This window comes from Peromyscus leucopus, chromosome 8b, assembly GCF_004664715.2.
Source record: "Peromyscus leucopus breed LL Stock chromosome 8b, UCI_PerLeu_2.1, whole genome shotgun sequence".
NCBI classification, from domain to species: domain Eukaryota; kingdom Metazoa; phylum Chordata; class Mammalia; order Rodentia; family Cricetidae; genus Peromyscus; species Peromyscus leucopus.
The window spans coordinates 1,906,790-1,929,295 of NC_051086.1; the positions used below are offsets into that span (position 1 = coordinate 1,906,790).

General features: G+C 41.6%; 2 protein-coding genes across 2 annotated transcripts; one reads left to right on the forward strand and one right to left on the reverse strand.

Annotated features, from left to right (window-relative positions):
* The first annotated feature begins 3,652 nt into the window (after nucleotides 1–3,652).
* Znf200 (zinc finger protein 200) lies at nucleotides 3,653–6,102 on the forward strand. Its single transcript, XM_037200679.1, is given in 7 exon segments — nucleotides 3,653–3,738; nucleotides 4,370–4,517; nucleotides 5,040–5,292; nucleotides 5,295–5,391; nucleotides 5,393–5,458; nucleotides 5,460–5,644; nucleotides 5,647–6,102. Coding segments are annotated over 7 exon segments (942 nt in total). The 3' UTR covers nucleotides 5,754–6,102.
* A 1,857-nt stretch (nucleotides 6,103–7,959) lies between these two features.
* On the reverse strand, nucleotides 7,960–22,104 carry LOC114710624 (olfactory receptor 1361-like). The gene is made up of 2 exons (XM_028894821.2): nucleotides 21,889–22,104; nucleotides 7,960–9,130 (listed from the first exon to the last, which is right to left on the reverse strand). Exons 1-2 carry the CDS (start codon nucleotides 21,890–21,892, stop codon nucleotides 8,175–8,177), a joined length of 960 nt encoding a protein of 319 aa, XP_028750654.2. The 5' UTR covers nucleotides 21,893–22,104; the 3' UTR covers nucleotides 7,960–8,174.
* Nucleotides 22,105–22,506: the final 402 nt, after the last annotated feature.

Here is a 22,506-nt window from a genome sequence, read left to right on the forward strand (position 1 = left end):
AACAGAATAAAACAAAAAAGAAAAACAATCTGATGAAAACTAAAATTATTCTCAGAAGAAAATGCATAACTGTTCATTTTATTTACTATATAATTCATATGTATTTTAAATGATGGTAATTAAACTTCTGGTTGAAATGTAAGAAAGCAGGATAAATTAAAATAACAGATGTTAATATAAAACTAGAAATTCATGTGTTAGTTTTAGAAAAAAGAAATTATTAAGTCAAAATTTAAAACCATGTAACACAACTTCCATAAAGGGGATTTAAATTCCTGAAAGATTTGCTTCTACCTGTGGGGAAAATATTTTTAGTTTCAAGCTGTTTTGCAGAACATTCTTTGAAATCATTAAATTTTCGATAATTCAAATCAAAGAATACACACACACACACACACACACACACACACACACACACACACCAGAATATAGAAAAAAAAGCAGGAAACTTTAGAAATTGCTTTTTACGAAATGAGTGTAATTAAACACTGAAAACTGGCTGGGTGGTGGTGTCACAACCTTTAGTCCCAGCACTCTGGAGACAGAGGCAGGCAAATCTTAAGAGTTTGAGGCCAGCCAGGTCTACAGAGTGAGTTCTAGGACAGCCAGGGTTACACAGAGAAACACTGTCTCCAAAACCAAACAACAACAACAACAAAAACCAACAACACTGAAATCTGAAAAATTATTTTTTTTTCCAATGGTACCATTTTTCTACCATGTGTGAATCAAAGATTTATCTCCAGAATGCAAAAACAACTTAATAGTCATTTACTAATTTCTAAAAAGTCTACTTATAGAATCAAAATAAAAGAAACTCTTTCATTGAATTTATTTGTTTTTTTGTATTTTTCTGTTTTTTCAAAATAGGGTTTCTCTCTCTCTCTCTCTCTCTCTCTCTCTCTCTGTGTGTGTGTGTGTGTGTGTGTGTGTGTGTGTGTGTGTGTGTGTAGCTATGGCTGTCCTGGATCTCGCTCTGTAAACCAGGCTGGCTTTGAACTCACAGAGATCCGCCTGCCTCTGCCTCCCGAGTGCTGGGATTAAAGGCGTGTGCCACCACCACTGCCTGTCTCATTGAATTTTTTTAAAGTCTAGTGAGGGAGCCGGAGAAGTGACTTAGCAGGGAAGAACACTTGTTCTTGCCGAGGACCCAGGTTTGATTCCTAGCACTCACATGGTGGCTCACAACCATCCATAACTAAAGTCCTAAGGCATCCGATTCCCTCTTCTGACTTCCATGGGCACCAGGCATGCACATGGCACACAAACAAACATACATGTAAGCAAAATACCCATGCAGTGTCTTAGTCACTGTTCCATTGCTGTGAAGAGACACTGTGACCAAAGCAACTCTTTTTTTTTTTTTTTTTTTTTTTTTTTTTTTTTTTTGGGTTTCTCTGTGTAGCTTTGCTCCTTTCCTGGAACTCACTCTGTAGACCAGGCTGGCCTCGAACTCACAGAGATCCGCCTGGCTCTGCCTCCCTTTTTTTTTTTTTTTTTTTTTTTTGGTTTTTCGAGACAGGGTTTCTCTGTGTAGCTTTGCGCCTTTCCTGGAGCTCACTTGGTAGCCCAGGCTGGCCTCGAACTCACAGAGATCCGCCTGCCTCTGCCTCCCGAGTGCTGGGATTAAAGGCGTGCGCCACCAAGCCCGGCTTCCAAAGCAACTCTTATAAAAGAAAGCGTTGAATTGGGGGCTTGCTTACAGTTTCAGAGGGTGAATCCATTATCATCATGGTGGAGAGCATGGTGGCATCCAGGCAGGCACCAGAGCAGTAGCTAAGAGCTACACCCTGATCTAGCAGAGACAAAGAGTCTGGGCCTGGTGTAGACTTTTGAAATCAAAGCCCACCCCCAGTGACACACTGGCCACAACTCCTAATCCTCATAATCCTTTCAAATAGTGCCACTCTCTGGTGACTAAGCATTCAAATATACAAGCCTAAAATCACCACACACATAAAATAAAGTAAAAAATATAAAAAATACATTTTTAAAACAGAATTTTACTAACATCTTACAATAAAAAAATATTATGGTCATTTTCATAGTTACTGAAATGATAAGATTCAACTCCCTTCTTCATAAGAAGGTCCAGTGAGTTAGTAATAAGTTTTTAATCCCTTCAACTAGTGTTAATGTGTGGTTTATTTCTGTGTTGGGGATCAAACCCAGTGCATAGTCAATAAGCGTTCTATCACTGAGCTACATTTCCTGTTTTTTTATTTTTTTATATAATTTATTTTTGTTTACTGTTCATTGGTGTTTTGTCTGCATGTATGTCTGTGTGGGGTGTCGAGTACCCTGGAACTGGAGTTACAGACAGGTGGGAGCTGCCATGTGGGTGCTGGGCTTTGAACCAGTGTCCTCTAGAAGAGCAGCCAGTGCTTTTAACTGCTGAGCCATCTCCAGCCCCCAGTTCCTGATTTTAAAATGCTTTTTTTTCTCTTTAAAGAAAAAAAATCTTGTGTATCCCAGGCTGGCCTAGAACTTCTGATTCTCCTTCCTCTATCTCCTAAGTGCTGGGATTACAGGCATGTGCCCCCACACCCTGTTTATGTGTGCTAGAGGTTAAACCCAGATGGACTTGGTTCACACTAGGCAGGCATTCTACCAACTGACCTTTAGCCTCAGCCCTTAAATGCCTCTTTAATGGGAGACATCCCACTAAGACTGAGACCACAGTGAAAAATCCCACTAAAGCTGCTCCTACTTAGCATCATGTCTCAGATTCTAGCTACTGCGGGTACATGAGTAAGAAATGAGATGCATTAGGATCTGAGAGAAAACTCTGTTGACGTATGATAGACTGTAGCTGGAAAGCCGTACAGCATGTCTGAACAGAGCATTCACTAAGGTAATGGCTGTCAAGTTGACAAACAGTAGCTTTCATCTATGCAGGCAGACAGTGGGAACCTCACTAAAACAGTGACATGAAAGATTAAATGTCTAGGAATAAACTTCTGGTGTGTGGAAAGGATAAAAAGAGTCGATTTGAATGAATAGAAAGAAACTTTAAAAAAAAAAAAACTTTGAAGACTCAATGTCATCAAAAGGCGTTTCTCCTGGAACTGGCTGGTTTCCTCTATCTCCTACATGTTGGACTATAGGCATGCCCCACCGTGCCAGGTTGAGATAGCTGGGGCAGCGAACCCAGGACATTGTGAATGCCAACCCTAGCAACAGAGCTAGAACCTCAATCCCTTAACTTAAACTTACTCAGGAACTGATGGTAAAAAACAAAAAACTGATGGTAATTTCTTAAAATTGAAAACAAAATAGAAATCTGACATTTATTAAACCTATTAAATAAATTTTATACAACAGTAAGATAAGAAAATGGAATTAAGAGGAATAGATATTAGAAAAGGGGGAAACAAAGTATGATTTATGCTTTAAAAAAACTAAACAGATCCAGTAGATATATTTTTTGGGTTTTTTTTTTTTTCAAGGGAGGGAGGGGATGGTTTTGTATTTGTTTTAGAAACAGGCTCTTACTGTATAGCCCTGGTTAACCAGGTAATTTATAGACCACAAATTTGAAGATCCATTTGCCTTTGCCTTTAGGTGCTGGGATTAAAATGTGAACCTCTGTGCCCAGCTCCACCTTATTTTTTGAGACAGAGTCTCTCCTTAAACCTACTGCTTATTGTTCATGCTTGACTGGCTGGCCAGTGAGCATCGTGTCTGCCTCTCAGCTCGGTGGTTGCAGGTGCCCACACCCTTCTTGGCTTCACACAGGTGCTGACATTTCAGTTCAGGTCCTCATGCTTACCTGCCAAACCCTGAACCCACTGAGCCAGCTCCCTAGGCCAGACTTTATTGTGAAGTGTAAGCTAAACGCATAACAGCCTATATATTATAAAAGCTAGAGTTTTCAGGCTGGGTGGTGGTGGCACATGCCTTTAATCCTAGCACTTGGGAGGCAGAGGCAGGTGGATCTCTGTGAGTTCAAGGCCAGCCTGGTCTACAGAGTGAGATCCAGGAAAAGCCCCAAAACTACACAGAGAAACCCTGTCTCGAAAAAACCTAAATAAATAAAAGCTAAAGTTTTCACAAAATGTATGTATTTATTTAATTAATTATTATTCAAAATTTCTGTACTGAGCACCTCTGGAATTATCTAACATCCCAATCTGATCATTACTCTTGTTGAGAAAACACAGTTGACTTTTAATGCAGTAATTTTATTGTATCTATGGTAGAAATCTCTTTAGTTGGCCAAATACACGTGTGAATGTGCTATGCCCATCTGGATTGTTTCCAGGTTTGCCTCGACTAGAATGTTGTAGTGCTGCCCAGTGCTGTAGCCTTGCAGTATGTAGTGCAGGTCTGGAAGCAGTTGGTCCTACGATTGATGATCTTCTTACAGTGCTGCGGCCGTGCAGCATGTACCCAAGCCTGGAAGCAGTCGGTCTTACAGTTACCTCATTACCGGACTCCTGGTGCTTGTGAGTGGTGTCCTTCAGCCCCTCGTACTTAGGGAGTTCTCTACAGAGAAAGTCCAGAAGAGCTTCTATGTAAGTTGTCCCTGCTGCAGAACAACAGGAAATCTTTCAGGGCAATCCCACTCATTTTTTAGAAGTAAAGAGGCTTGTGTTCTTGTCCTGTGGGGGTACGAAGATTTATTACTCATTATCCCATGCTCAGTAAGAATTGAAAAAGAGTGATTATGTGCTAGTCCTCAGATTTCTGACTTTAAGAATGTGTTTATTTTATTTTATTGCTGTGTTTTTTATTTAATTTATTTGCAGACTCTCATAATTATGTAGCCCTGGCTGGCCTGGAACGTGCTATGTATAGCAGACTGGCCTCAAATGAATAGGTCTCCTTGCCTTTCTGTTGCAAGTGCTGGGATTAAAGGCTAGTGTCTCCAGATCCAGCCGCTTTTATTGTTTGTTGTGTTTTTCAAGACAAAGTCTTACTGTCTGACCCTGACTGGGTGGACCTCATTATGTATACCAGGCTGGACTTGAACTTAACAGCATTCCTCTTGCCTGTGTGGGATGACAGGCATCCATCATTATGGCTCATCAAGGTAGCTGTTTCATAAGAAACCTGGCTTTTCCTGGCCAGTGTTGTCAGGACACAACAGTATAACGTTTTCCGTTTCAGCAGGCAGTGAGAGTGATCTCAGGGATGAAGATCTTCAGAAACAAGATTGTAAAGAGAAAGCTTCAAATATTGAAGCAATGGGTTATTCCTGGGTTTCTGAGCGACCTCCAGCTTGCCAAGAAGAAAGAATAAACATTCTCATTCCACATCAGAGGAAATTGAGAAGCCTTCTAGTTACAATTGAAATAATGTTCTCCTGGAAGATCTCTCAAAATCTGTGGACATTAGTATTACTGCACTTTCTCAAGATGAGAAAACAAAGACATTGTCCACATGTCCTGTGTGGGAAGCAGTTTCAAGAAAGGTCTTACCTTATATCCCACCAGAGGATTCACACTGGTGAGAAGCTCTGACTGTAGCCACAGTGGGAAAGAATGCAATCATAAAACAAACGTTAATAAGCACAAGTGAATCCATACAGGGGAGAAACCCTGTTCCTGTTCTCAGTGTGGGAAAAACTTTCAGCAGAGTTGCCATGAAGGAATTCATGTAAGGAAGATAATATTTAAGTATCTAGAATGAGGAAAAACCTTCTACAAAATGAAGAATTCATGCTTCATCTGCAGAGTCATGAGGGTGAGAGAACATACAGTTGTTTAAAAAAAAAAAAAGTGGAAAATTTGGCCGGTGTCAACCCATAAGTGGCACAAGAGAACTTACTTAGCCTCTAAAACCCAGGAGCATAAATGAGGTTAGGAAAGGTCCTGCCTCTGTCTGAAAAGTTTCACAAAGAATTATGAATCCCAAATACTTTGAGATTAAAGAACACTTCTAAATAAATGGGTCAAGGGGAAAAGATGTCAGGTAAAACATGGCAAAGATGTAAATAAAATTTAGTGTTCTAAAGTGTGTAAGGTGAAGAAGAGGACAGCAGGGCCGGCTCTGCCCTCTAATGCACGTCTGAGCATAATCTGAGAGGAATGACTTTTAGCTTTCCATTTCAGTAACGAGACCTGAGAAAACTGAAAAGGAAGGTTTATTTTGAGTCCATCTCTGAGCTCTCCATCCATACTTGTTGATCTCTTGTTTGGATCTGTGGAAGATCCCTATATCAGAAGGGAGTGTGGGCTCACGGGGGGGGGGGGGGGGGGGTGGGGGGGGTTCTGATTACCTCATGGGGTCCTGCCAGCAAAGGAAGACACAGGAGATGTTAGGAGTACTAATGTGACCGGGTGGTGGCAGTGCACGCCTTTAATCCCAGCACTAGGGAGGCAGAGGCAGGCAGTTCTCAGTGAGTTTGAGGCCAGCCTGGTCTACGGACCAAGTACTAGAACAGACTGCAACTCTACACAGAGAAATCCTGTCTTGTAAAAAGAAAAAAAAAAGTCCTATGTCCCCTAAGCATCTGTTTATGACCTGGCTTCTTTGCACTAAGCCTTACCCCCAAAGGTCCCATCACTTTCCAATAGCAGCCAGACTTGTAGCACAAAAACCTGAAACACAGGTATCAGAGATCACTGTGGAAGCATTACTAGTCCTCTCTACATTAAGAGAATGATAAAAGGGAGCTGGAGAGATGGCCCTGTGGTTAAAAGAATGGCTGTTATTTCAGGGAAATCAGTTTGGTTCCCAGTCCCCACATATCAGCTAACCCCTGTAACTCCAGTTCCAGAGGATCCAGTGCCCTCGTCTGGTCTCCTCAGGAACTGCACGCACAAAATACACAGACCTATACAGGCCAAACACCCATATGCTTAAATATAAATCTCAAATTTCAAAAGAGTGACAAAGAGTTCTATGAACATACCTGCTTACAAATTGTAAAACATCGGTGAAACAGACCAGTTCTTTTAAAGACAGTTACATGTCAATCCTTACACAGGAAGAAATAGTATGAATAGCTGTAAACACCTTGCTGGGTCAGGTCTTCCCGTCAGATGTGCTCACATCAAAGACTGTTGTGAGAAAGGAAGCTTAGTGCTGTCACCCAGGAGCTGGGAAGGTACAGTAGAGTTTTCCCAACGAAAGTAATGAATTTCATAGGACAGCTGTAGCAAGTAAGGTCTCTAGGATTGTAACATCACAAAGGTTATTCTGGAAGAACCACTGAAAACATTAAGAATATTGTCCTGTACCAGATGTGGCTTTGCATGTCTTTAATCCCAGTATTCAGAAGGTAGAGGCAGGTGGATCTATGTGAATTCAAGGCCAGCCTGGTCTACAAAGTAAGCTCAAGGATAGCCAGGGCTACACAGAGAAACCCTGTCTCAAAAAAGCAAAAACAACAGTATATATAGTCCTAACAACAAAATGACCCATACCCAGTGTGCCAAGATGATTGACATGAATGGCTAGTGCTTCTTAGCCAAAGATCAAGCTTTATCTCTTCCTTTCTTCTAGATGAAATACACTAAGAGAGCTACCTACAAACATCCTGAATAACAGCATCCCATCTGAAGCCACGGTCAGTCCCCAATTCTTTTTCAACATCACCCAAAGCAAACTCAGCTTATTATAATTTCTTTTTAGCAGCTTCCAACTGAGACACTTCACTGTTGTCCAAGTGTGCTTATTCTCTCCTCTTCTAATCAAGAATAAAGTGTAAGCATGTTTGTGGTGCCCTTTGTCAGGAGGGCACTCATGATGGAATGAAGTGATTTGATTGGAGCATTTTTTATTGGGCAGAAGACATAGCTCAGCTGTCACTTGCTGCTCTTCTAGAGGTTCCAAATTTGGTTTCCAGAAACCATGTTGGGTGATACAAATACACTTGTAACCCTCTTCTGTCTATTTGGACACCCATACATATGTGACGCGCGCGCGCAAGTGCGCGCGCACGCACACACACACAGACACACACATTTTAAACATTTAAGAAATTTTATATTTATTTTGACATGACAGGGAATCAAACCTGGGCCTCTTACATGCCAGATAAGCATAATCGAACTGAGCTGCATCCCAAGCCACTTTCCACCTTTTCCTATGTAGTCTACAACTCGGATTATGTTCTTCCAAGAAAGATAGTAGATGCTTTCCTAACAAAACAAAAGTTAAGTTTCACACAGTAGAACAAATATGGTTTTCTTGGAAATTACTTCTTTATATGATCTTTTTTAGCCTTACTGAGTAGATGAGAATTTCATGGTAAGCACTTTCCTTAAAGCTCCTTTCATGTCCTTGTTCCTCAGGCTGTAGATGAAAGGGTTCAGCATGGGGGTCACCACTGTGTACATCACAGCAGATGCTGTATCCTTCCCAGCTGAGTGTGAGGAGGAGGGGTTGAAATACAGGGATATGATGGTGCCATAGAAGAGGCTGACCACAGCCAGGTGGGAGCTGCAGGTGGAGAAGGCTTTCCATCTTCCACTTGTGGATGAGACTCTCAGGATAGCACAAGTAATAAGGACATAAGACACAAGGATGCAAACAAATGGAGCTATCATTAACAGCCCTGCAACAAAAAGAATCATCAGCTCATTGAGGTCTGTGTCTGAGCAGGAGAGTTTCAGGAGGGGAGTGATGTCACAGAAGAAGTGGGGGATGATGTTGTCTGCACAGAATGAGAGTCTAGCCATGAGCAGGGTGTGCAACAGAGCATTCATGCTGGATACCACCCATGACCCAACCACAAGGAGGACACAGAGCTGATGGGTCATCTTTGTTGTGTAGTGTAAGGGGTGGCATATGGCCACATACCGGTCATAGGCCATCACAGCTAGCAGGAAATTGTCCATGACAGCAAACACACAAAGAAAATAAATCTGCGTGAGACACCCAGAGAAGGATATGGCCTGACTCCTGAGTATGTGAATGGCCAGCACCTTGGGGACAGTAGTGGAGGAGAAGCAGACATCCACAAAGGATAGGTTGCTGAGGAAGAAGTACATGGGAGTGTGCAGGCGGGAGTCTGTGCCGATGGCTAGGATGATGAGCAGGTTTCCCAGGACAGTGGCCAGGTACATGATGAGGAAGAGCAGGAAGAGGAGCTGCTGCTGCTGGGGCTGCCTGGAGAGTCCCAGGAGGAGGAACTCGGAGACACTGGACTGGTTGCTGCCTCTCATGAGTCTGATCCCAGCTACAGAGAATGGAGACAGAGGTCAGAATGCAGTCTTCAGGTTAGGATGTTACAACCATGTGTCTATTAAGCCTGCTTTAAAGTTTCTGAATTGAGATCCACTCATTGTTTCCATGCAACCAATTTACAAATCCCAGTTTTACGTGGTGCTGGTTTCCCAGGTTCACCCTTATAGTTGTATTGAATATAACATAAAAGCATTCACATACACCAGCATTCCCTGCAATCATGTGGACCTCTGGTAACGTTCCCAATCTCTCTCCCACCCCTTATCAGCTTGAAGAAAAATAAAAGTTGACAGTTATTGTACAGATCTCAAGCTCCAACTGACGGGTCTGTGACTCCTGCTGCTGTTCCTCTATGTGAGAGTGAGCAGGACTTACTGTAAAAGAAACATTTTCATCTCCACTGAAAGTACCTGTACAGGCAAGCTCTGTTGTTTTCACTTTGGAGTTGCTGGGCAATAGTGTTGCTTTTTCAAAGGATTGGAAAGTCTCAGAAATATAGGAAGGTTCTGAGAAAGTGAAGAGTGGATGATCACTGTCTTAGTCCTCTGTGTAAGAAGGAGGTTTGGGAGAATTAGACAGGGATTTCCCGCAGCATCTAGTCCCACTGGGTATAGATTCCCTAAGCATCTCATTAAAGACCAGCAGAAAGTTGTTGTGTCACCGAGCTCCTGGTCCCTGTTGACCCAAACTGATGGAGTAAGTCATCTAAGCTCTCAGTTAGAACTTGGGGATGAAGCAATCAGGAAGGAGACAAGTCCCAGAGAAAACTCCCTGAGAGCTTCATCAACTTGGTTATCTAAGCTGGTAGATTTGAAGATTTGGTCCAGATTCTTCTTACTCTTGACCCAGAAACCATTGGTATTGCACTCTGTCCTCTTACCGCATAGAGTTTATAGTACATTTGCTGATAGGAAGCCCTGGAAGTCCAGAAGGGAGTACCTGGCATTCCAGGGTCAGGTTGGATCCTATAAAATATTTGGTGTAAAGTACAATGAGGGAAGAGCAAGGTGGAAGAATTTGTAGTCAGCCTTGACTAAAGGTCATCCATGCTCAGAGTAGCCTTACTTTGAGATGTCTTCCCAGCCCACAGTGAGTCATCCATTTCTGAAAATCTATAGACTCTTCACCAGCTTCATTTGTATTCCCCACCCCTTCCCCAGACAGGATTCATGCTAGGACTTAGAAATCTAGCATGAGGACAGAGAACGGGTAGGCCATCCTCAGTGTGACTTGTCATGGCCATGGCCATGTGGTGATATGTTGTGTACCCCAATATATTGTGTACCCTAATACATTTATCTGGGGATCAGAGGACAGAGAATGGGTAGACCATCCTCAATGTGACTTGTAACGTCCACGAACACCTAGAAGCTTACAGCTTTCTCCTGCTTGAGTCACAGATGAACAAGCAGAAGTCTAGAGATGACAGAAAAAATGTAAACACAGAGAGGAGTGGAAGGAAGCTGTAGGAAGTCTTACTGGATATTGAGTTTAGGATTCCAGGTACTTCTAATGACAGGATAGATGAGGTTTTCATTCCCATTCAATGTTCAACAGTAAAATCAATGTCTTTCTTAGCTCAGCCTTGAAAGCGGATTAGAAACTGATAGCATGTGGTAGCTTACTCTTCTTATTCAGACACACTGAAGTCTAAAGTGAGAAGATTGCTGCCATGATCTGGGCTAGCCTGATCTATTCTACCAAGACTCTGTCTCATAAAAACAAAAATGGAGTAGAGAAAAAGAATCACTGGACACTAGAGAGAAGACTCGGTGGTTTAGAGGACTTCTCAGCACCCACATGGTGTTTCCCAACCATCCATAACTCCAGTTTCAGGTAATCTGAGACCTGACAGCCTCTCCCAATCTCCTTGGAATGCCTGTGGTGCGCATGCTTGTATATTTAGGAAAACACAAACATGTAGATGTAACTATCAGTCTTATTAAATAAGAAACACAGAACCAATGCAAAGAAGAAAGCCAAGAGGTCAGAGCTAAGAGCTAAAAACCTCGCCCTTCCTCTCGCGGTGGTCCTACCTCTCCGAAAGAGACCTACTTCCTGTGTCTGTCTTTTTTTTTTTTAATAGAGTTTTTGTTCTGCCTTCTCATTGGTTGTAAACCCAACCACATGATCTCCTAGTCACTGCCTGTCTGTACAGACCTCCAGGTCTTCCATGGTTGGTATTGAGATTAAAGGCATGTGTCTCTAATGCTGGCTGTATCCGTGAACACACAGAGATCTACCTAGTTCTGCCTACCAAGTGCTGGGATTAAAGGCGTGCCCCACCACTGCCCAGCTTTCCTATGGTTTGCTAATAGCGCTGACTCCCGGGGAACTTTATTTATTAACATACAAATAACATTTTAGTACAAATAAACTATCACCATACACACATATACAATAAATATTTTAAAAAATAAAGAAAATGGCTCTCTGGAGGCTGAGGAATCTAAAACCTTACAATTAAGGCTAAAAAGTAAAAAGAAGAGCACTCGAAGAAGGAGCTGTCCCCATGGGATGTGACCAGAACGGACCCCAACATTCTGTCCGTGGCTGACTCAGGGCATATCCTCCGATCCTAGGAAGCCCAAAAACTTGGAGGTGTTGGTGAGATTGCCCTACTGGTCAACTGTTCAGCTGAGATCCTTTCAGGAGAGGTTTCAGAAGCCTGCAGCCTGCAGTCTGAGGAAACAAGGTCAGCTGAGGAGTTGGCGAGCAAGCAAAGCACGACCAGAGAATGCAAGAGAAGGAGCTGTCCAGCCACTGAACCAGATCACCAGAATCATAAGCCCACCCTACACTGACTGGGAACAGGTAAGGCCCCATCTCCAGACCAGTAGACCAAGTCTCTAAACCCTAGGCCCTACCCATCATAGCCCCAGGGACCAGGCAGCTACCTTTTCCTGCTCTCTCACAAAAAAAAAAACCCAAAACAACAACAACAACAACAACAACAAAAAAAAAAAAACCAGTCTCTAGAAACCCAACAACCCACTGAACTCATAAACCCACCATGCACCAACTGGGAACAGACATTGGAGCCCCACAGACCAGACAGCAGCCTCTTTCCCTACCCCCTCGCCAAGAAAATTATCCCATGCGACATCAACAACCACCAGAGCCATAAACCCACCCAGCACCCAGGTTGGGAACAACTGCTCCCTGAGACAGAACCCACTAACACTGATTGGACTAAGCTGTTCCTGGAGAAACAGAGCCCAACAACACTGATTCCACCAAGAACTCCCAGTGGACCAAGACTGTCTATTGGAATAAGAGAGGCAACCTCAGACACAGACACCACCTCTGCCAAGCAGAGGAAGAGATGAGTAGATAGATGCCAGTGCAAAAGTACAGGCAACAACATAAAGACTTTTATGACACCATCAGAACCTAGTAATTCTACACCTGCAAGACCTGAACACACCAACACAGAAGAAGCAGAAGAAATCGATCAAAAAAATGACTTTAAGAAGATGATAGAGAGAGCTTCCATCCGGACCAAAGGTGAGTGTCTGGGGTCATACCCAAGGAGGCCTGCCCCTAGGTCCCATCCCTGGGAAGACCCGCCCAACTTGGTCCCAGTTGCTGGCCAGCAGGCAGGGCTCCTGCTGGGAAGGTTCTCCTTCTCCAAGACCCCCCAGCAGATCCTGCAATCTACACGCCCTGCCCCACACCCATCTGCCAGAGACTCCTGACACTTCCTGAGAATTGGACACCAGCCCCCAGCTCCCATCTGGTCCAGAGCTCGCATCCAGCCCAGAGAGCTCCCATTTGACCCAGAGTGCTCCCACCTGGCCCAGAGAGAGAGCTCTCATTGGACAAAGAGCCATCATTGGACCAAGAGTAAACTCAGAAGACAGGGAATCTGCCAGCCCTGATTAGACCAAGAGTGGCTTTCTGGGAAGTAGAATCTGACACCTCTCATTGGACCAAGAGAGGCTTCCTGAAACACCGAATCTGTCAGCTCTAACTGGACCAAGAACCCTGATAAGACCAAGAAATAATCCACGAGGAGATAGACAGACATCAAGGCAGAAGTACATACAACAACATAAAGAGCAATACAACATCACCAGAACCTAGCCCTCCTCCAACAGCAAGACCTGAACATCACAAAGTGGAAGAAGCAGAAGAAAGTGACCTTAAGAATAGCATCATGAAGATGCTAGAGGCCTTTAAAGAAAAAAATCAAAAATGAAATTGAGAAAAAGATAAACAAAAAAGTGGAGGAAATATATAAAGAAAATGAAAAGTCAAACAAAAATGGGAAGAACTCTATAAAAAACAAGAGGAAAAGGCAAATAAAGCAGAAGAAAACAATAAATCTCTTAAAGAAAACCATGAAAAAGCAAAAAAACAGGTGAGGGAAACAACCCAAGACCTGAAAAGGGATATAGAAATAATGAAGAAGACACAAACAGAGGGAATGCTGGAAATAGAAAATCTGAGCAAACTAATAGGAAACACAGATGCAGGCATAGCCAACAGAATACAAAAGATGGAAGAGAGGCTCTCTGGTGTAGAGGATACAATAGAGGAAATGGATCCATCACTCAAAGAAAATACCAATGCCAAAAAAATTATAACACAAAATGGCCAAGAAATCTGGGACACCATGAAAAGACCAAACTTACGAATAATAGGGATAGAGGAAGGAGAAGAATACCAACTCAAAGGCACATAAAATATATTCAACAAGATCATAGAAGAAAACTTTCCCAATTTAAAGAAGGAAATGCCTGTGAAGATACAAGAAGCCTATAGAACACCAAACAGACTAGACCCCCCAAAAAGTTCCCTCACTACATGATAATTAAACAACTAAATGTACAGAATAAAGAAAGAATATTAAGAGCAGCAAAGGGAAAAGGCTAAGTGACTTATAAAGGCAAGCCCATCAGAATAACACCCAATTTCTCAATGGAGACTTTGAAAGCCAGAAGGACCTGGACAGATGTAATACAGACACTAACAGACCATGGATGCCAGTCTAGACTAATATACTCAGCAAAACTTTCAATCATCATAGACGGAGTGAACAAGACATTCCAAGACAAAGCCAGATTTAAACAATACTTACCCACAAACCCAGCCCTACAGCAAGCACTAGAAGGAAAATTCCAACCTAAGGAAGTCAGATACACCCACAAAAACACAGGCAATAGATAACACCACAGCAGTAAACCCCAAAGAAGACAAACACACACACACTACCACCAAAAAACAACAGGAATGAGCAATCACTGGTCATTAATATCCCTTAATATCAATGGACTTAATTCACCTATAAAAAGACACAGAATGGATATGAAAGCAGGACCCATCTCTCTGCTGCATACAAGAAACACACCTCAAATTCAAAGATAGACACTACCTAAGAATAAAAGGCTGGGAAAAGTCTTTCCAATCAAATGGTCTTAAGAAGCAAGTGGGCATAGCCATCCTAATATCCAGCAAAATAGACTTCACACTAAAATCAATCAAAAGAGATCAAGAAGGGTAATACATATTCATCACAGGAAAGATCCACCGAGATGAAGTTTCAATTCTGAACATTTATGCCCCAAACACAAGGGCACCCACATATGTAAAATAAACATTAAAGCTTAAATCACATATAACCCCCCCACATTATTAGTGGGAGATTTCAACACCCCATTATCACCACTGGACAGATCTGCCAAATTGAAACTTAACAGAGAAATAAAGGACTTAACTGATGTTATGACTCAAATGGACTTAATCAATATCTACAGAACATTCCATTCTAACAAAAAAAAAATATACCTTCTTCTCAGCACCCCATGGAACCTTCTCTAAAATCAACCACATACTTGGCCACAAAGCAAATCTCAACAGATACAAAACAATTGGAATAAACTACTGTGTTCTATCAGCCCACCATGATTTAAAATTAGATTTCAACACAACAAAAACTACAGAAAGCCTACAATCTCATAGAAACTGAATAATGCTCAACTGAATCACCAGTGGGTTAAGGAACAAATAAAGACAGAAATTAAAGACTTCCTAGAGATCAATGAAAATGAATATACCACATACCCAAACTTATGGGACACTATGAAAGCAGTGCTAAGAGGGAAATTCATAGCACTAAATGCCCACATAAAGAAGTTGGAGAAATCTCACACTAATGTCTAAACAGCACACCTGAAAGCTCTAGAACAAGAAGAAACAAATTCACCCAGGAAGAATAGACGCCAGGAAATAATCAAATTGAGAGCTGAAATCAATAAAAATAGAAACAAAGAGAACAATACAAAGAATTAATGAAACAAAGAGTTCGTTTTTTGAGAAAATCAGCAAGATAGACAAGCCCTTATCCAAATTAACCAAAAGGCAGAGAGAGAGCATCCATATTAACAAAATCAGAAATGAAAAGGGAGACATAACAACAGACAACGAGGAAATCCAGAGAATCATCAGGTCATACTTCAAAAACCTGTACTCCACAAAATTGGAAAATGTGAAAGAAATGTACAATTTTCTGGATAGGTACCACATATCAAAGTAAAATCAAGACCAGATAAACTATTTAAATAGACCAATAAGCCCTAAGGAAATAGAAACAATCATTAAAAGTCTCCCCATCCCCCCCCCAAAAAAAAACTCCAGGACCAGATGGTTTCAGTGCAGAATTCTACCAGATTTTCAAAGAAGAGCTAATTCCAACACTCTTCAAATTGTTCCACACAATAGAAACAGAAAGAACATTATCAAACTCTCTTTTTATGAGGCTACAGTTACCCTGATACCCAAACCATACAAAGATGCAACAAAGAAATAGAATTACAGACCAATCTCCCTCATGAACATTGATGCAAAAATACTCAACAAAATATTGGCAAACAGACTCCAAGAACACATTAAAAAATTATTCACCATGAGCAAATATGTTTCATCCCAGGGATGCAAGGATGAATCAACATATGAAAATCTGTCAATGTTATACATCATATAAACAAACTGAAAGAAAAAAACCACATGATCATTTCATTAGATGCTGAAAAAGCCTTTGAGAAAATTCAACACCCCTTCATGATAAAAGTCTTAGGGAGATCAGGAATACAAGGATTATACCTAAACATAATAAAGGCAGTTTACAGCAAGCCAATAGCCACCATCAAATTAAATGGAGAGAAACTCAAAGCAATTCCACTAAAATCAGAAACAAGACAAGGCTGTCCACTCTCCCCATATTTATTCAATATAGTACTAGAAGTTCTAGCTAGAGCAATAAGACAACAAAAGGAGATCAAGTGGATACAAATTAGAAAGGAAGAAGTCAAACTTTCACTATTTGCAGATGATATGATAGTATACATAAGTGACCCCAATAATTCTATCAGGGAACTCCTACAGCTGATAAATCCCTTAGTAAAGTGGCAGGATACAAGATCAACTCAAAAAAGTCAGTAGCCCTCCTATACACAAATGATAAAAGGGCTGAGAAAGAAGTCAGAGAAACATCACCCTTTACAATAGCCACAAATAATATAAAATACCTTGGGGTAACACTAACTAAACAAGTGAAGGACCTGTATAATAAGAACTTTAAGTCTCTAAAGAAAGAAATTGAAGAAAATATCAGAAAATGGAAAGATCTCCCATGCTCATGGATAGGTAGGATTAACATAGTAAAAATGGCAATCTTACCAAAAGCAATCTACAGATTCAATGAAATCCCCATCAAAATCCAAACCCAGTTCTTCACAGACTTGGAAAGAAAAATACTGAGCTTCATACGGAAAAACAAAAAACCCTATGATAGCTAAAAGAATCCTGCACAATAAAGCAATGTCTGGAGACATCACCATCCCTGACCCAAGCTCTACTATAGAGCTATAGTAACAAAAACAGCTTGGTACTGGCATAAAAACCAACATATGGACCAATGGAATTGAATTGAAGACCCTGACATTAATCCACACACATGTGAACACCTGATTTTTCACAAAGAAGCCAAAACTATACAATGGAAAAAAGAAAGTATCTTCAACAAATGGTGCTAGCATAAATGGATGTCAATATGTAAAAGATTACAAAGAGATCCATATCTGTCACCATGCACAAAACTCAAGTCCAAGTGGATCAAAGACCTCAACATAAATCCAGTTACACTGAACTTAATAGAAGAGAAAGTAGGATGTAATCTTGAACGCATTGGCAGAGGAGATCATTACCTAAATATAACACCAGTAGCACAGACACTGAGAGCAACAATTAATAAGTGGGACCTCTTGAAACTAAGAAGCTTTTGCAGGGCAAAAGAAACAATCAATAAGACAAAAAGACAGCCTACAGAATGGGAAAAGACCTTCACCAACCCCACATCTAACAAAGGACTGATCTCCAAAGTATGTAAAGAACTCATGAAACTAGACATCAAAATACTGAACAATCCAGCCGGGCGTTGGTGGCACACGCCTTTAATCCCAGCACTCGGGAGGCAGAGCCAGGCGGATCTCTGTGAGTTCGAGGCCAGCCTGGGCTACCAAGTGAGCTCCAGGAAAGGCGCAAAGCTACACAGAGAAACCCTGTCTCGAAAAACCAAAAAAAAAAAAAAAAATACTGAACAATCCAATTAAAAATGGGTTGCAGAGCTAAACAAAGAATTCCCAAAAGAAGAATCTCAAATGGCTGAAAGACATTTAAGGAAATGCTCAACATCCTTAGTCATCAGAGAAATGTAAATCAAAACAACTCTGAAATACCATCTTACACCTGTCAGAATGGCTATGATCAAAAACACTAATGACAGTCTATGTTGGAGAGGATGTGGAGCAAGGGGAACACTCCTCCACTGTTGGTGGGAGTACAAACTTGTACAACCACTGTGGAAATCAGTATGTTGGTTTCTCAGAAAATTGGGAATCAATCTACCTCAAGACCCAGCCATACCACTCTTGGGCGTATACCCAAGGAATTCTCAATCATACCACAAAGATACATGCTCAATTATGTTCATAGCAGCATTATTCATAATACCCTGAACCTGGAAACAACTTGGATGCCCATTAGCTGAAATATGGTTTAAGAAAATGTGGTACAAAAAAAAGAAGAAGAAAGAAAATGTGGTACATATATACAATAGAGTACTACTCAACAGAGAAAAACAGTGACATCATGAAATTTGCAGGCAAATGGATGGAACTAGAAAATATCATCCTGAGTGAAGTAATCCAGACTCAGAAGGAAAAACATGATATGTACTCACTTATAAGTGGATACTAGATATAAAGCAAAGGACAATCAGACTGCAAACCACAGATCCAGGGAGGCTACTCAGCAGAAGGACCCTAGGATGACGGTAGCTTATAATAAGTTTTGGTTTTGCCCAATCACTGGGCAAGCTTTAGTGAAACATTTTACTATTAGGATAAGAATTTGTACTGTATCAAGCTGATGAAAGAAAATGCTGGCCGTACTTTCAGGAGGGGAGGCCAAAATCTTTTTAGATTATGGATTAGCCTATAGAAAAATGTCTGCCGTAAATCAGACAGTGAAGGGGAAGATGAATAAGAATCTCACTTACAGAACTTAAGTAAAACATAGCTCTCTGAACAGATGAAGATAGGTTTCTTCTGTATCCCAGAATCTAATCTATATTTATATGTATAATTCAGCTATTATTTGGCTTAAAAGGGTTTATTGGGAAATGTTATCATTTTTACTATTTTCTACAGAGAAAATATTTACCAGTTTTAAATAACCTTGGAGTTTTGAATTATAACCTGTTTTTATGTTCAAGCTATCTGTGTATCTCCTGCAGTTGTACATAAAATTTTTTTACATTCAAAAAAGGACAAATTGTACTATAGAATTGTATTACATAAAATATATAGAATATACAAATTCATAGAGACAGAAAGATTAGATGTTATCTCAACATGGAGACGAAAGGAATATAGAACAATGATTTTCTAAGTACAGAATCTCTGTTTTGTGTGATGGTAAAGCCCCACAAATGGACAGTAGTATCAGGACATAATATCATGAATGTAATAAATCAATACAATAATGTAACTAATGAATATCATAAATATAGTTATTGAATAAATACTGTGAATGCAATCAATGAATACCACAAGTGTAATTAATTTCATGAGTGTAATTAATGAATATCATGAGTGAAATTAAAAAATAAATTCAAAAAATAATTAAATAAATAAAACTCTAAAAAAACAAATTAAAAAAATAAAATAAAAAATAAAGAAAATGATAATCACTATGTAGTCTGGGCTACATAGGCATGTCTCTCTCACACACAAATACAATAAGATAAAATAGAAGAGCAGAGTTCAAGGGCATCGATGAAAGGTTGTTGTCTCTTAGTTAATTCATGTATCTATGTGCTTTGAACATCTATGCTATCTGCTCTTACGTATGTTTGAAATTCTCTACAATAAAGATGTTAGTTAAATATCAGCACTTTTGCTGGCCATGGTGGCACATGCCTTTAATCCCAGCACCTGAAACAGAAGCAAGTGGATTCCTGTGCATTTGAAGCCAGTTAGACTGCACAGTGAGACCCTGTCTCAACACACAGAACCCATGACTTTTGTAAGCTTGGAAGATGGCTCAGTAGGTAAAGTGCTTGCCCTGTAGACTTAAAGACCACAGTCCAGATTCCCAGCACCCACATCTAAACCAAATGAGTGTGTGGCCAGCCTGTGATCTAGTCCAAGAGGCAGCAATGAGATCCCCTGGGGAAGCCGGCTCGGTAAACTGGCTGACTCAGCCAGCTCTGGGGTCAGAGAGAGAGCCTGCCTCAATATAGAACGTGGAGAGGGATTGCAGAAGACACCTGGCATCATCCTCTGACTTCTACATGCTTGTGCACATATGTGTACACACACAGGAGCATGCACAAGTCACGAGCCATGGCTGCCTAGTAGCAGAGATCTCTTATGAAGAAGAGGGGCTGTGGGTGGGCGGTGTTCAAGAGAACCAGGCCTGGGAAAGGAGCATGTGGGGTGAGAGGAAAAGATGGTGGAGAGAGACAGAGCAGAACAGGGAGAGGGTGGTACCTGTGTCGGAATTTTTAAGGGTTCCTGGTGAACTTGCACAGGTGGGCTTAGGGAGCTATACCACGCATGTGATGATTATGTGACCACACAGTGCACACGTAGTCAACAGGGCTCACTGATGACGTAAGATGCAAGACCCTTTGCTCAACCCCTGAACTACGCATGTGCAGTCATCCAGCTGGACTGATGGCAGAATTCCAACAATCCAGACTTTTTGCTTATTATAAAAAAGGAAGTCAACATCAGTGCTTCTCTTCATGCACAGTGACACAGACAGGGCCCTGCTCTCTCTGTTCCAGAGGACACCAGGATCCACTGCCTTGTCACCAAATCCAAAAGAATGAGATCTCACTGCACAAGCTTTTCTCTTCCTGGTTCCCTCTCCTAATTAACTGCTCAGGCAGTTGTTACAGGACCTCCACAGAGCTGGAGCCCATGGATCATCAAGTAAGAAACCTTAACAGCAAAAGGTATTTACACCCCAGACCCCAATGTGTCTGGGCTCTGCAAAAACAGACTTTAATATAACCATCTATTACAGTTAAATGCTCTCAACAATTGATCATCAGTCTCCTGGATGCTAAACTAGTAAAGGAAACAGGTGCCTTAAAATAGTCTGTCTCTGATAAAGATTTTCTAAGGTTAAAAAAATAAAATCATGTTCCAGTCTCTCTGTGTCTCTCATTAACACTAACCAATACAAGTGGAGTACCAAACACTACAATGGTCATCAGCCCAAAGACTTTAATATTCTCATGGCTGCTTCTTAATATGTTCAAAAAATTTCCCAAGCTCCAGAAACCAGCTTTAAATTATCTGGACAGGTTGGATCTACTTCAAGATCTTCTCCAGGATCTACTTCCAGGGTCTATCACCCTGGATACCCTAAATAATAATAATTCTTTCTTCTAATCTTTTCTCTGTCTCACCAGTGTCCTGTCAGACACAAAAGCAGCCAGAGTACCAAACCAAAAAAGATGAACGGCTCCAAGGCAGCAAGACAACCCACCATCTGAGGACAGCCCACCATCTGAGGACAGCCCACCATCTGAGGACAGCCCGCCATCTGAGGACAGCCCGCCATCTGAGGACAGCCCGCCATCTGAGGACAGTCCACCATCTAAGGACAGCCCATCATCCCAGCACACCTGTCTACCCCAGAATCCCCCTTGCTTACCCCCTTAAGAACCAACCTATGCCTACCAAGTCAACTGGAAGCAGTTTTTGGGAGAAACAACACCCCATACCCACTCATCCATCATCTTTTATAAAAAACAAAGAGTCCAGGATGATAGGAATTACAGCCTGTGGGGCGTTTACCCACCACCCCCACAGTTCCTCAGAGTTTTCTTGAGTGCAATCAGCAGGAAATATTAGATAGAAGGATTTATTGCGGAGAATATCGCAGAGATAAACAGATAGAAAATAAAGGATAGCCTCGAGAGGGCCTGGAACCTATTCCAACAGGCCCTGACTGTCTCAGGCCCAGGGTTTTTATAGAGATGCCAAGGGGTAGAGCAAAAGACCTCCTCCCCCAGCACAGCCAAGTGCAGACCATCTCAGACACCTGCACTCAGGCCCGTGGTCCTGATCATCCTCTATTCGGACCTGCTGGGTAAAGCCACGAGGAACCTGAGAACGGGCTCCCACACCAGCCCCGTCTCTATTGTTGCCCATGCCCCAGGGGGAAACTTACTCATTTCCACCTAGTTATTTCGAGGATACGTCCAACATAACCCCTGTGCTGCGTGGTCAGGTAATCGTGCCTGGTATGACCACATGCCTGGTATGACCACATGATCTGTGCGCAAGTGTGGAGTAGCCACGTGGGCCAATGGGTGCATGTGGGGGGTGACCCTTAGGAAGGCAGGCCCAAGTTGCCCCGCCTCCTTCTCCCACACCTGTCCTTTCAGCAGGCCTGATCACATCTATCCCTTTCTCCTTGTCTTAATAAAACTCTTGTTAGTGGATTCTGTAGTGTTGTGTGACGTACAAACACACACACACACACACACACACACGTACAGTTTTATTCAGTGATTAGTAAAGTTTAAGGAAAATAAAAATACCAGAACTGCAGAGGATGTAGTGAAAGATTGCATTATGACCCGCTCAAAAACAATTGAAGGGCCTGACTGGAGTGGAACAATACCTGCCTGTACATGTCTAAGTCTCCTCAGGGAGAGTGAGGAAGGATGACCCAGAGGACAAGGTCAGCCTGGCCTACATAACTCCTCAAACAAAACAACAACAACAAAAACCATCTGGGAGAGGTTTCCCACATACCAACAATGACCTCAGAAACTAGTCTCTT